This window comes from Xiphophorus maculatus, chromosome 15 (genome assembly GCF_002775205.1).
Source record: "Xiphophorus maculatus strain JP 163 A chromosome 15, X_maculatus-5.0-male, whole genome shotgun sequence".
Lineage (NCBI taxonomy): Eukaryota > Metazoa > Chordata > Actinopteri > Cyprinodontiformes > Poeciliidae > Xiphophorus > Xiphophorus maculatus.
This window is the reverse complement of record NC_036457.1, coordinates 380,157-395,738: the sequence shown is the minus strand read 5'-3', so window position 1 is coordinate 395,738 and position 15,582 is coordinate 380,157. Positions and strand designations below refer to the sequence as shown.

The window sequence follows — 15,582 nt, the reverse complement described above, 5'->3', positions numbered from 1 at the left end:
TTCTAGTTCTACTGGCAGATTATTTAACTTATAACATAGGAAAAACGTCTTGCTACAATTGAAATAATCTGCTAAAATTTACTTGAGTTAGTATTGATTTTGATATTTGCAAAAGAAACCAGAGCAAAAATACTTGATAAGATTTTGTGTTTTTGCAGTGTTGTCAGTAAAATTTTGAAGAAGTATTAACTTTATTTCTGTCCAGTGAATATGTCCCTAAATTTAATTTTAGGGAAGTCAATTACATTAGTAAATATGGTTCATCTGGGTGTAATTTAATCTCAATATTAATCCAGCTGGTTTGTAAAGGTGTCAGAAATTTGCTAGAGAACATTGGTGAGCAAAATATCATCATAAAGGGCAGAGATAAATATGTAGAGAAGTTAAAGAAGAATTATGTTGTAAATCAACATATTAAGCATTAAACATGAATGGGACGCAGGTCAGTCCATCTGAAAATGGAAACGCATGGAACAACTGCAAACATATCAAAAACAACATTTTAAAATCACACATTCCTTTCCTTCCACTTCACAATTAAGTGCTAAATAAAATTAAAGTAAAATGAACTGAACTTTGAAAGTGTGAATAATTAGGCTGTTGTTCCGATTAACCAAAATAAAACACACAAATACAGGAATTTGCTTTGAATAAATAACAACAAATGTATTCAGCACCATGAAACTTAACAGAAAGATAAAACAAAAAGATATTAGAAATATATTTCATGGTTGTTGTTTTTTTTACTGGAAGTTGTATTTAAAAGAAGAAAATTGTGTACTGATGTCAGGGAAGGAGTGTCTGATGAAGAAGGCCCACAACCAGCCTCAGTCTGGATTTACTGCTAGTAATAGTACAGTAATAATATCTGATAATACAGATTATAATGTTTGCAACAACCAGGTATGACACAATTACACCCTAATTCAATGCATCTCAGAGGACAACTAATGTGAATGCACACTGAAACCTATGCTAACGCTCCTGTTTTAGACACATCATTACACAAATGTGGTCAAAACATCTCTAAATCAGACAACTCAAAGATGGCTCCTTCAAAAGCACAGCTATAAGTTTAAATTACATAACTTAAAACATTTACTCCTACAAAGCTTATTACAGTAGTAATCAAACAAAAGATGCTAAATCCTGTTATAAACATATTTATTAGGCTGACATATGTACTTATTTCTTAGAACAATAATAAAAATTAAACAAAAATCTATAAAACACAAAATCTCACCAAGAATTTTTGATCTAGTTTCTAGTGCATGTAACTTGAAACACAGTAACACATGAAGGAAGACAAAACTGACTTAAAAGCAACTTTTCAGCAGGACAGAGGAGTTTGTCTTAAGTCAATAATTAGTGATTAAAAACAATTAGTTCCACTGGGAGATTTTTTCACTTATGAGACAATGCTAAGAGTCAAATAACCTGCCAGTTGAACTGGTAATTTCTCATCAGTATTAAGGAATTATTTACTTATTTTTGTCCACACAGATGTTTCGTTTACATGCAAAATTGTTCATCCTCCTGGTAGATTTAAAAGGGACTTATTATACACTTTTTAGATACTTCCATTTGGATTTCAACTGCTCCTAAAAACAGCTAAAGCACTTGAAAAAAGAAAAAAACACTAAGTTAATTTTAGGTGTCTGGAAAATGAGACATTTCAAAAATGGGCACTTGGGCTCACCCAAGCTGAGCTCCAGCACATTTGGTCAGCTGGTTTTACCGGTGTACAATGGCTGCTGGAAAAGACAAGTGTTTTGCTATTGACTTACCATCCAGAAACCACTTGCTGTATTCTTGTTTGTTGTGCAGGAGGCTCCACTTCTGCTTTTTAAGTATAATTCCACATCTGTTTTCAGCCATTTTCACGTGCGAGTATAAAAGGGTGTGGCCTATAGTTTTTAGTCTGCCACAGCTGTCTGGTCTGCCATAGCTTTTTATATGGCCCTCAATACATCAATGAATTCACACAAAATCAACAGATCCACACATTAGTTTCCTGATTTTTACTGCAAATTTCTCTCAAAATTGGTTTAAATGACTGCTGCCTTATTTGATGTCAAGTTGTAGTCTGTAATCGATACAATTAATAAAGTCACATTTATTTGCTCTAATCATACATCATACAGTTCCTTACAAATATTTCTAAATTAACACCATAAAATCTGTGATTTTTATTGCAAATAAAAAAAAATACACAAAAATACTCACAAAATCCTGAAGGGACTGATCAGGGTGAAAAAATGGTGAATATTATTTAATTTTAAGAAACACTTCTTCAATGAAACAAAAAAAACTATTTATTTGTATTATTTATTACATCAATAAATCCCTCCAGTTTCGCACAAGTTTGCAAAATTCACACAAAATCAACAGACATTTTATTCTGATTTGTACTGCAAATTTCTCTCAAAATTGGTTTTAAGTTACTGCTGCCTTATTTGTTGTCAACTTATAGTCCTTGATCAATACGGCGATTAATAAAAAGTCACATTTAACATCATACATTTGCCCCCCTTCAGCCCCAGTTCGCCCAGGGCGCCAAACAGGCTGGGACCGCCTCTGCATTAGCTAAAAAGTCCTTACAAATATTTATTAAAAAACCCAAAAACAATCACGAAATCCTGGAAAAGATGTGCAATATTATTTAATTTTAACAAACACTTCTTCAATGCTGCAACTAACAACTGTTATGTTGATATTTTAACAACTTAATTACAATATTCAGATTTTTGACATGGCCCAAAATGAAAATGAGTTTGACACCCGGGTACAGTACGGCTCTGCATAACAACTTGTTCAACACACACACACACACGCGCACACACACACACACACACACACACACACACACACACACACACACACACACACACACACACACAGGTGGAGGAAGTTAAGTGCAGCTTTCAGCAGGTGCCGCCCTGCGTGAGCCGGCGAGGACGAGATGAAAGTCACCGCTGCACTCCGCCTCCCTGCCTCCCATCACCGCGCGGAACACGCAGCCTCCCTCCCCGCCTCCCCGCCTCCCTCCCCGCGTCCTCTCTCTCTCCGTGAGCCAGATTTGTAGTGACAGCAGCGGGTGCATTCACTAGTCATTCCCCATAAAAGGTTCCGTCTGATCAAAGCCCCGCTGAGGCAGCGAGGCGGCTCGCTAACGTCGGTGTGTGTCTGCGTGTCTCCGGTGTCTCGCAGGGTTGAGGCGGGTTTTGAAGCGTTATAAACACAAAAAAAAAAAAAAAAAAAAAAAAAATCCCTCTCTGTCGATCTCCCTGCTATTTACATTTGAGCTCCGTTTTGCCTTGGCAGTAAAACATTGAGTTTTTTATATTCCCTCCGCCTGTAGCCTGTGACAGCCGCGGCTGCATTAATCAGCGCCTCTCGCTAGAGTCGGGGATTTCTTAAACTGGAAGAATTAAATCTTTAAATACATTTTAAACGGAAGCGTCTGACTGAAGTTATGTTAACAAGCCCCCCAACCTGAGAGGTGTGTGTGCCGAGCGCAGGTTCCCCGGTGAGCGCTGAGGGGTTGGCACACACCAAAGCAACGTTGCGGCAATGTGTTGATATAAATTTGCCCATCCGCTGTCAATTAGACAAACCTTTTAGCAGCTGTGAAAGTTGGGCTTTTCCCAGTCAAATATCAGAAGGACGCCATGCAGGTGCAGGATGAACTTTTTAAGTCGTCTGCCAGTCTCTCTCTCTCTCTCTCTCCCTCCCTCCCAGTTTTCCATATTCATGTCGCTTTTAAAATCACCAGGAAGCCCGAGCATCCCTCTTTACCTCCTCATTAACATCAGGCGGCTCGTCAGGAGCAGCAGCGTTTTTCACAATCAATTAAGCGCGAGGTTTACTGCTGACACATCGATGCAAGTTGAAAAATATGCATGTGAATAATAAAAAAAAACAACAATTTTGAGAAATGCAAATTTTGAAGTGTGTTAAGACTTTTAAGAGGCTTCTTTAAGGAGCTCCACACCCCTTCTGCCTAAATTCTGTTTTCATCCTCAACACAAAGCTTTCTATACATTGATCTTTTCCTCACAATACTTCCTGTTTCTGCTGAATAAAACATAGACCATCAACACCGCTTGAAGTTGTCCGTGCATCAATGCTTTCTGTCTGTCTTTGAACACTAAAAAAAAGTCAGAATGTGACTTTCTAAAGAAAAACTAGAGCAGAAAAAAGAAAGATTTTGAACATAAACATCAAAACTACTTTGCCAGCTCATATCTAATTTGGGGAAAGTGTGAAACTTGTTCCTTTAACTTTTATATGTGCAGCAGTGGCACCGACATTTCCTGACGCAGCATCAATTTTAGGCGAGTTTTATATCAATTCAGCTGTAATAATGGGACAGAAAGAAACTTTTGCTGCTAAAATTACCGAGAAACTAAAGCGGAAAACATACGGCCTCAATTTTATTGAATGTTTAAGAAATATTCCCCCAAATCCAGACGGTAAATTAATAAATTATACATTAAATTACAATTATGAACTTCACCATTTGTTAAAAACTACTTATAAAGAACATCTTGAAATTTGAGCTGATCAATATAATATGCAAGTTATAATTTATTGATTTTGCTTTAAAGTGGTCAAACGCAGGTATTTTTTTAAAGATCTTGTTATTTATTTGCAGAATAATCTATTAAACAACTTCAGTTTTTTAATTACAAAATTATTTTCTGGAAGTACATTTTAGAAAATATTTAAAATTGCAAGAAATTCAAGAGATAAAAAAAATTAAACATTAGATTGTGCACAACAGAAATCTAGGGAAAAGAAATATTTTTCACACTTTAAGTTTTTGCATGCAGTTTTTATTCTAAGAAAGATTTTTATGTTCCAAAGCAACAAACTGTTGCAAACATGTTTGACATGACGTTTCTGATAGGTAGAAAGTTTGCTTTATATTATAATAACAAAATATTTCTATCTAAATTTGAGAAACTCCACTATTGGTCAAATTTTAGTTTGTTTTTAATTAAAATTTTTTGAATATATTTAAAAAATAAAATCTAACAAAAACATTGTGTTTTTTTTTTAGAAATATCAACACAAAGATGATAAAAACTTTATTTTATCTTCATACAGCTTGTGTCAACATGTGAAGACATGTGAAAGTGAACAGGTAAAAAAGGACTGATTTGCATCATTAACACTGCAGTTGTGTTAAAAGCAAAATATGAAGAAACACAGAATCATTTAAGTTTCATCACACCATTTAATTCCAACAGTCTGTATGAAAAAACATAGTACAGCATATACAAACATTAGGATCACCTTACTTCCTCTGAGCGGGGTTAAACTTTGCTATGTTACATTCAACTCAGAGAAAATGCTGAGAAGACACCAGGAAACAGAGCAAACATTCCTCATCAGCATTCTGCTATAATTTAACAGCCTCCAAGCTAAAATTAATTTACAAACGAGCCCTCAAACACATTCGCATCGCTTATTCAACCTGTCCGATCAAGGCAAAGTGGTGCTTGAACGTTCACTTGGTTGATCATGTTAGCAAGTATGTTGGCAGCAGACATGATGAGAATTAAGATCTAATTAGGGATCATGGGTTACTGGGGATAGGCCTCAATCACCATGGCATGACCCTGGAAGATGGACAAATTACAAAAAATTAAATATTTGTTGTGCTGTTTTTATTTTTGCTGGTTTTTAAGGTTAAAAGAAGAAGCTACCTGTCCTCCTGCAGCGCAGGCGGCCACCATGCCGTACTGTCCGCCCTCCTTCTTCAGCCGATGAGCCACGGTGGTCACCAGCCTGCAGCCTGTGGCACCGAACGGGTGGCCCAGAGACAGAGAGCCGCCCCACAGGTTGAACTTATCCAACGGTGGAGTCCCAACCTGCACAGATAACAGGGTCAAAGGTCAAGGGTAAAGCACCAGTGAAATGTTTCCACAATTTATCACATTATAGATATAAACACCAATGACATTTAATGGGATTTTATGTGATAAACCAGCAGAAAGAAGCACATAATGATACACAATCAAAATATTAGAATATTTCAAGAAGTGAATACTTTTGAAAGGCACATTAATATCAGACCAACATAACTAGGACTGTCACAATAACAGATTTTGCAGCATGATAAGTTTTTGTCATAAACGACAATAATGTTTTAACAACGCAAGAACAAATTCTCAACATTAATAAACTTTAAATTCTATTTAATATTCAACACTGGAAATGTAAGACATTTTAAATATGCAAAATGAATAAACAAACCAGCAGAAACGACAAATAAAATGAATTATGAAGTCTGACCGAAAACTTTTGTCATTCAAAAGTAAAAAGAGAAAAGATTATCATGTGATTAAATCATTCATTGCTTACTGCGATAGGCATAAACGTTCAAAGATAAAGCTGCTGTATGCAACTTTTATAAAAAAATAAATCTTTTTACACCAATCAGAGCCAGGAGGCGGGCCTTAGTGCTGTCAATCACCTTTGCTCTCTGCTAAGCTGCAGTTAGCATAGCTTGTCATGAACACTAGGGCTAGTTAGCATAGCCACCGATGACGACAGATAAACGGTTTTCCTGTAACCGAAAGTCATTTCTCCTCCAGTAGCACATTTAGCATCGAGTACATGAGAGTGATTGACAGCAGTGCAACCCGCCTCTTGACTCTGATTGGTTGATTTTGGTCGGCATTTCTACTGACGGCAATAGTAGCTCAGGGAAGTGATGGGTAAGAGCAATCTCTTCACGGATTATCTGTCTCATACCACACAAATAAACATGTAAGTATCATTTTTTTAAAATAAAATTTACATACCGCAGCTTTAAAGTTCATATTCATGAGACCACAATTCCTATGGGTGATTACAGAACTACCAACCTAAACTTCAAACTTTTCCTAACAAAAATAGTTCAGCTGATCAGCATAGATCATAGATTGATTACTAATAATCATTACCTTTGCTTTCCTGCCCATGTATGTCTGAGCAAACCAATCAGAATCCATCGCCTTCAGATTTGCCATAATCTGACCCTACAAAACATACAAAAACACAACATCATGACAGAAACAAGTGATTTATTTCTAAGACAGCTGACTGTGAGGACTTACAGCGAATGCTTCGTGAAACTCAAACACATCGATGTCGGACAACGACAGGCCGGCCCGTTCCAGGACTTTAGGTGTAGCGTAAGTCGGCCTGAAAAAGAAAATGAAACAGATCAGAGGAAACAAATACTAGAACATTTTATTAACTTGCAGTTTGGAATAGGACAAGATTTTTAGGATGTTTCTGGAATAAATTTACCCCAAAAGCAGCTGATCTTTGGGGTCCTGGGACACATAGACAAAGTCTCTGTCAACGTGAAAACATCACACAGATGAGCGCACCTGAGGTCGAAGCAGAGGTGAAAATAAAACTGAGAAAGTCCAGATACCTGAGGTAGGCTTTGGGCTTGAACCCCATGGACAAAGCTTTCTCCTCAGACATGATGAGAACAGCAGAGGCGCCGTCAGTCTGAGAAAACACACAAAAACAAGGATCCACAAAATTCAAGCTGGAGATGTTTGTCAAAATGACTTCAACTAAAATAAAACATGTTGGGTTTTTTTTGAAGAAAATGTTGCGCTCAAATGAATTTAGAGTTAGTATGTTTATCCAGATAGAACAGTAAAAGCTAAAGTTCACCAGGAAAGACGAGTTGGCAGCAGTGACCGTGCCATGCGGCTTGACGAAGGCAGGTTTTAGTTTGGACATTTGCTCCATGGAAGACGGACGGATGCCGTTGTCCTTTGAGACGATATCCCGACCTGAAACCAAAAACATGTTGGATCAGTTTATTTAAGCTGTTAGGATTTATTATACATGTCATTTTAGCTGAAATCCATCTCAGATTTTGTGGCTAAAGTAAACAGACTCCGACACATTTTCTATCTTAACCCTTCTAGGCGGAACGTGTCGGCGACGACACGGCCAAATTTCCAGTACCGTAACTCTGCGATACTTTGCGCTATCTGAAAAACTCCAACGGCGTCTGAAATTGGAGACATTGCACTTTACAGTCAATATCGAGTTATTACGGTAATTTCACTCCCGCCGTTTCAGGGAGCATGTTTTACTTCTGTTTAATCTGATGAAACACTCTCTTAATGGACGGTAAATTGCTAAAATAATTGCTAGATATTGAAAGTTCCAGTTGTTATGGATAAATGGGCAAATATATTTATTCACAGGACATTTAAAGAACTGCACACAATTAAAATAAGGAAAAATATCCAGGCAGAGATTTGAAACTTAGGGCTCAGAGGGTTAAACGCCATACTTTTCCGGATTATAATCTAAAAATTTTCTGTTTGTTTTTATAAAATTCCAGACACATTTTCTTAGTCACAGATTTTTTTCAAGAAATATTTATTTTATATTAAATCCATAAAGAACATCTATAGATTTAGTAACTCCAAAAATATCTATTAAACAATGACAGAAATGCGAGAGTTGCAACAACATACCTAAGAATATATACTTAGAAATAATCATAGAAATGTGAAATAAGATTAAAGTTTGAATGTGTGTTGTTAGATAATGACAGGATGAGGATTTACCGGGAACTTTAAAGGAAATCACGTCCTCCAGCAGCCCCTGGTCCTGAGCCTTCTTGGCCAGTGTGTGCGACCGCAGCGCAAACTCGTCCTGCTCCTGCCTGGTGACCCCGAACGCCGCGGCCAGACGGTCTGCGCTGTGGCCCATCGTCTCCGCTGTGGAGAACTCGGCGACAGCAGGGAGCTGACCACACACATTCAACAAAGTTCGTATCATGTTACACACAAAAGAAAAGGAAAAAAAAAAAACAACGATGCCGACCTCTGGAGCCAGATGTGCCAGCCGGATGCTGGCCAGCAGGCCGAGCCTCTGGCCGACGCTTTTGGCCTTGTTGAGGGACAGCATGGTCTTCCTCATCTTTCGGCTGTGACGGATCGGAACGTCGGACATGAACTCTACGCCGCCGGCCACGATGGCGTCACACTGGCCTGCTGCAATCATTCCAACGGCTTAGGAGATAAAAAGAGAGAACATTAACGGTGAACTACTGTGCTTCCTTGAAAAGATTAGAGTAGGCCTACGGTTTATACAAAACATGTTCATTATATGTTTTGGCACAAAATTATTCTTAGATAATGAGATTTTAGTTTTTAGCTATTTTAGATCCAAATGATCTGCTGCTGGCCACAAACCCCCAACTCAACGTTCACACTCGCACGCGACAATGGCTGCAGACAGACACGCAATTATACAACCGTTCAACTTTGAAAAGCAGAACTGGAGCCTCCTGCACATTCAACAAGAATGCAGTAAATGGATTCTGAATGGTAAATCAACAAACAAAGCACTTGTCTTTTCGTGCAGACATTGTACAGCGCATAAAGCGGTAAAACCAGCTGACCAAACGTGCTGGAGCTCCGCTTGGGTTGCTAGGTGACGGCCTTGTGTTCACTGGGGTTGTTAGGTAACAGCGCAGTGCTAGCTGGATTTGTAACATTCTGAAGGTTTTTGAAACGGCTAATTTCCCACACACCAAAAAACATGAACTTATTTCCAAATAAACAACTGGGTGGTTTATAGAAGCAGTAGAAATCCAAATGTAGTACAAAAACGTGCAAAATATGAATTTTCCCATCAATACAGCCAAAATGCCTAGGAAGCAGGCAGCTTTGATAAAGAGCTGAGGTTACCTGAGGTCATCGCCTGGTTGGAGGAGATGCAGGCCATGGTGACGGTGTGAGCGGGAATCTTGTCAGAGAAGCCGGCCCCCAGCGCCGCCTGGAAAACAACGACAAGGTCATTCTGAAAAACTTCAGATCCAGATCACACTGATTCAGTAGGTGTGTGTGTGTGTGTGTGTGTGTGTGTGTGTGTGTGTGTGTGTGTGTGTGTGTGTGTGTGTGTGTGTTTATACCTCCCGGGCCACGTTGCTGGTCTTAACCTCCTGGATGACCGTCCCATATATGAGGTAATCCACAGCATCCTTAGGTATTCCTGTCCTGTTCAGTAAACCCCTAGAAAAACACAAGCAGAGAATTAAAGAGAAATACAAGGAAGACTGGAAGTAAACACTTTAAAAAATGATTTTACAGCAGATTTCCAACACCTAAAGTCCCTAACACCAAGTTTTTTGTCTAATTTTGAGTACAATATTTTTATTTTAATATCTGCAGTGTTTTTTCTTGTAGTCTTGGTTATTGCTAATTTTATATATATATTGTTTTTAATACTTTTGTGTGTGAAACCTATTACCTGATGGTGCTGTTACAACTGGATTTAAAGAATTTGAAAGTATTCCTTATGCATCCAAATTAAATGTGGATGCATGCTTAAAGCTCCTTACATTAATGTAATGTAAGAATAAAAGGAGTTCATGTGAATTCATCTGAAATCATGAATTAAACGTTTCTTAAAAGTATTAAATTTATTCACAAGTTTCAAATCTTTATTTTACCCAGATTTTTATTTTCTACACAAACTATGACTAGTTTGCGCACAGCTTATATCTGGTCCTTATTTTCACTTTTCAAACTATGATTCTGAACAACGTTTTGTTTTTCTCAGCTACGTTTTTGGCTTAAAGTCAACTCGAAAACAGAAGCACAAACTTACTGAAGAGCTGCTCTGGCCAGGTCGTGGGGCATTAAATCAGCATACCTGTCACCAACGATGAAGGAGACATTTTATAACAGAATCAACAAACTATGGAAACACAAACTCAGTTTCTAAAAACAAAACAAACGTACGTAGTTCCAGACAAGAGGAAAGGGGTTCGAACTCCTTCAACCAGAACGATGTTCTTCACCCCGGGTCGAGCCAGCGTCTTTTTGCTTTCAGTTTGTACTGAGAAGAATAACAACAATTTTATCAATGCAAACAGTGATCGACGTATCTCCATTATCTTAATGGGAACCTGTCATGTTTTGTTACAGTAGATACATTGTTTTACAAATGCAGTGCAACTTAAATACTTAAAAGGTTCATTTCCATGATGATAATTAGCATAAATATACACTCTGCAAAACAGTGGGGAAGAACTCAATCCCCTTTTAATCCTTCATTTGTAATCAAAATACTGAACTTAGATTGTTTAATAAAATTATGCAGGTTTATACAATATAAAATGATACTTTTAATGTAGAATGAAATGCGTAGTATTTATAGTAGTATTTGTTACCTTGAGCCTTGAGCTGTGTTGTTGTACTGAGGGAGCGTGCAACTGTAAGAAAAAACAACAACATTGACTTAAAATTATGATTATTACTATCATTATTATTATTATTGCAGATAAAAACAGTAAGAGTTATACAGAAATAACATGGTAAGAAGTGCTGCTGTTTTACTGATTGCTGGAAGTTATTTTCATAAATTTAAACTGTTACAAAATAAAAGAAGAACTTACCAGATCGCACGGCCCAGGACGGTCCGACGGCGCCGGTCCGCATCGTGTTCAGCAACATGGAGGCCATAATGTTACAGACTGGAGAAAAAATTATCTACTTTGAATTTTAGCCTGAAATTTTAAAACAAAAATAAAACATAAACATAGAAGCCTTTAATTAAAATAATAATAAAACTGTAAGCAATGTTATTTTAGTAAGTTGCAATTTTCTGGTAAAAAATATAAATTTTTAGGTATAAATACAAGAGTCTATTATGAATTATGGAATATTTCTCTATTGTAATCATGCTTTAAATGTGAAATCGACAAAATTCACAATAAGAAAGAAAAAATGGATGGATAGGCAGAAAGCATGGTGCAAGAACAAACGAAACTTTAAACAATAATCATGTTTTTCCTTTTTTCCACAATAATTCAGGACTGAAAAACACTTAAACTATATTTTATGCTTTTTCATCGTTTAAAACGTTTATAATTTTTTTTTCATTTAATATTTATACAATCTTCCGGAAATTTCAAATAACTCTAAAGACGCCTTTTTTCTGAATGACGGATCGACACATTCAAGTGATATTAAGATACTTTTGTAGGCAAAAGGTCAATTTCACTGTACTTGAGATGAGACCATGCCCTAAATTTCTAAATAAAACTCTTCTTGGTCTCAAATTTTAGTTTTCCCTTCGCGGTAATAAATATTTGATCATTTATACTGCCATATAAATAGCCTAAGAAATTTAGGTAGACATCTAGAAATGCTGAAAAAGCCTAAAAGTACACCATTATCGTACGCTAATTTCCAACAAACTAATCTTTAATATTAAGTGTTATTTATTTTTCTAACTACTCCTTGAATTTACTTAATATGAATTATTATGTGCGTCAGTTTGATGTATTGTTGGGTCACCCTTGCCCAACCTCCTGCTACAGCGACCTTTCACCTACATTCCTCTCCTACAGAATGACAGAGACAAAAAAACAACTATAATTGCCTCAAACTGTGTCATTTCTCTAAAAACTCCAAAGAGACGTTTCATTACTTTTAATAGCATTTAAATGCCAACAAGACGTCATCAGGGAAGCCGTTTATGGCAAAATTAGATGAAGCTATGCAAGCTAACGTCAGAGCGAAGCTAGCTGACTGTTAGCTTTAAAACTGTAATGCTGGTTAAGACTTTAGACATCCTTTCTGCATAAATAAAACATATTTCATGTTTTAATGTTTTTAATAACAGCCTGGACGACGTTTCATCTTACCTTTAGTTGTGCTGCTTCTTTGCCTCCACGGCTTCCCTGTTGAATGACAGACTGCACAGGACTACAACAACCGCTGTAAAGTACCCAAAATAACTACGGCGCCTGTAATAAATGCCGGTAATGAATAAACGAAAAAAAATGAATAAAACGTAAGGCATACGTTAAAGACCAATATTCCATACTTATATAAAATATTTAACGTATATTTGTGGATTATTGTCAGCATTTTATTGAAACTACAGTTGAAAACTTAATGTTTTAGTTCAGGCAATTGTCAAGTTGACTCAAGATCCTTCTTCAGTCTGCTGCAAGAAACAATTACGCTCTCGCACCCCCAATGGCTAAAGTTTTATTTTACGCGTACACATTGTTATATCAGCAGTTTTTTATTGCTTTCTGTCACTAAACCAATATAATTTTATCATTTTAATTAAATCAACATCATTAAATAAAGTGCATGGCAAATGGATAACATAGCAAGTTTTATACATGTATGTTTACGTTTGCCTTTTAACGTTACAATCGATCGTGCCAGATAATTTATTAGTAATTACGACAGTTTTATTTAAATCTAAGTCATCAAACGGAGAATACAGGGATCACTGTTTTAAATATTAAAAACATATATTTTACAATCTCCTCACAGAAGAAATCATCACCATGACAACTTATGGTCTGAAAATGTTTATTCTAATGGCCCGTATCGATTCATGAACTATTATGGTTATAAGAAATAATAATATTTTTTAAATATAATTTGCTTATGTCTTTTTTGTGTATAGTTGAAAGTTGTGTGATTGTTCTAACCAAAGCAATCTTAATAAGTAAAATAAGTTATTTGAATAATTTAACAAGCACCCTTTTAGATGCATTTTCAAGTTTTAATGTCAATTTTTCTTTATTTTGTTTTAGTATTTTTTCTTATACTTTATTCTTTACACCAGTATACCAGTATATTTATTCTTATACTGGTATGGTTTTCCTTTGTTTAACAATTTCTTGAACTGTATTTGCCTCTATAGAGGGAAAATGAGACATTATTCATGTTGAAATAGAAAGTCCGAAAGAATAAATCTGAATTATGATGAAATTGTTAACCTATGCTGGTTTAGCTACATTTTGAACTAGTGAATAAAGTCTTATTTCTTTTTTTAGTCCTAAAAGAACAATGAGATGTTGCATATCTGACTGGAAGGTCAGATAATCAGGGGAAATGTCTCATCCCTTTTTCTCTTTACAACTCATGGCTCTTTCTTGGGAACAGACCTCAAGGTACAATATAATCAAATCTGCTTGTGTGGCTAAAGATTTGGCCTTAAGTTCTGACTTTACAACAAGTTGTTAGTAGAAAAGGCAGCAAATAAATAAATAAACATAAATGAATGGTGGGAAGCGCAGAAGTCTTGGTTGTGCTGCTGCCTGGAGCAGGTGGCACACAGAGACTGCTTTAAATGGTATACAGACACACATCCATATTAATTAGTGATGCACATAAAGGCTCAAAAAGCTCCACAGTCTTGTGCTAGTGGCTACTGGGTTACACTTGAGTATATTAAGGTCAAGACAATCATTTTGGCTGATATCAGATTTAAATATTGGAGAAGGGAGACATGTGCCAGCTGGACCGCCCTCTGGGTATGTTCTACTGTATCAGTGGCATTTCTTTATAGCTTCACTTAAGAAAAACAGTGCTGCCTTTCTGTGGTCTTCTTCTGGGCAACAGTGACACAAGTATGCAACTCTCATGATACTATTTTATTTGTTTTTCTGGACCTGTTGAGTTCATTTCTTCAAAGTTCCTCTGGGTGATGCCTGCAGAGAAGAAGGATAGTTTAATGTCACAAATGTTGCACTGGACTTTTCCTGATTGCACAAAATCCAAGATTGAACAAATGTTATGATCCAGAATTAAATAATCTTGAAATAGCCTGTTGTACTGGAACACTGAAAGCTGTAAAGGTTTTGTAGATTCGTTTTGGAGTAAAGTATCTTGAAGTGAAATGAACAGGATCTATTATAAGGTAATAAGTACGGAGAACATTTTAAAAAACAGCTACTTTTATTTATAACAGATTGAAAAGTGTTGAAATTTCCAACATTTCCATTTGCATTTTGAGATCTCTCATGGTTTTCATCATTTTAAAACTCAGTTTGCAGTCCTGTTGGGATTATTTATCTGAATAGATCTAAAATTAAAATCAGGAGTAGTAATTTTATATTTTTATACTGATTATTTGTCCATTTAAATCCAATCTTGAACTTTCATCCAGTGCCCTAATCTAGATACTTTATGTTTTGTCTGTTCTCTTTATTTACAATAGCTTGCCAAGACATGCAATGTACAGTATGTGGAACTCCTCTGTGTTCAAATGAATTGTGACTTTTATGTCTTACTGCAAAAACACAAGATCATCCATCCATCCATATTCTAACACCCTTGTCCCTAGTGAGATCGGGAGGGGTGCTGGTGCCTCCCCACCCCACCCCAACCCTCAGACAACAAATGCTTCACTATTTAATAATTACATTTTGTCTAAATTTTGTCATTATCAGCATAGTGACTTAACCACTGAGTGACTGTTTTCATCGTTTACAAACTGCATGTTGATGATTTCAGCTCAGCTAAAACATATCAAAACTCATTTAGTTTTGTTTTATTTCGCACATCACTCATTTATTTCTGCATCGTTCGTCTGATTTACTTCAGTCTGTAAAGTAACACAAGGAGCAGATTTCAAAAACATCAATAAGCAGCTTTTTCATTCGTCTATAGACCACTGAGTTTAGGGAACATAAACTTTTTTTATAGTGAAATATAACTGACATAATGCCGCAACAATACAATCATAGACAATCAAGTATAGAAAAACAGAAATTGCACCTTCATA

General features: G+C 36.4%; 1 protein-coding gene across 2 annotated transcripts; it reads right to left on the bottom strand.

Moving 5' to 3' along the window:
• Positions 1–5,222: 5,222 nt before the first annotated feature.
• Positions 5,223–12,780, bottom strand: hadhb (hydroxyacyl-CoA dehydrogenase trifunctional multienzyme complex subunit beta). Of its 2 annotated transcripts, none has more exons than XM_005803415.2 (16): positions 12,695–12,780; positions 11,441–11,518; positions 11,216–11,257; positions 10,785–10,881; positions 10,651–10,695; positions 9,953–10,052; positions 9,729–9,816; positions 8,860–9,047; positions 8,601–8,781; positions 7,687–7,808; positions 7,436–7,515; positions 7,306–7,353; positions 7,110–7,197; positions 6,957–7,031; positions 5,715–5,879; positions 5,223–5,627 (listed from the first exon to the last, which is right to left on the bottom strand). In XM_005803415.2, exons 2-16 carry the CDS (start codon positions 11,505–11,507, stop codon positions 5,592–5,594), a joined length of 1,422 nt encoding a protein of 473 aa, XP_005803472.1. In that variant the 5' UTR covers positions 11,508–11,518; positions 12,695–12,780; the 3' UTR covers positions 5,223–5,591. The 2 variants fall into 2 exon arrangements, with proteins under 2 accessions (XP_005803472.1, XP_023203000.1); XM_023347232.1 differs by having other exon boundaries at positions 11,441–11,551; positions 12,695–12,769.
• Positions 12,781–15,582: the final 2,802 nt, after the last annotated feature.

What these genes read in the sequence shown, in the direction of transcription:
- hadhb (XM_005803415.2), bottom strand. Translation starts at nt 11,507, where the DNA reads ATGGCCTCCATGTTGCTGAACACGATGCGGACCGGCGCCGTCGGACCG. An exon ending in CTGGCCAGAGCAGCTCTTCA is followed by an intron (nt 10,053 to 10,650) that starts GTAAGTTTGTGC and finishes GTGTTTTTCTAG; the next exon opens with GGGTTTACTGAACAGGACAG. An exon ending in CAACCAGGCGATGACCTCAG is followed by an intron (nt 9,048 to 9,728) that starts GTAACCTCAGCT and finishes TTATCTCCTAAG; the next exon opens with CCGTTGGAATGATTGCAGCA.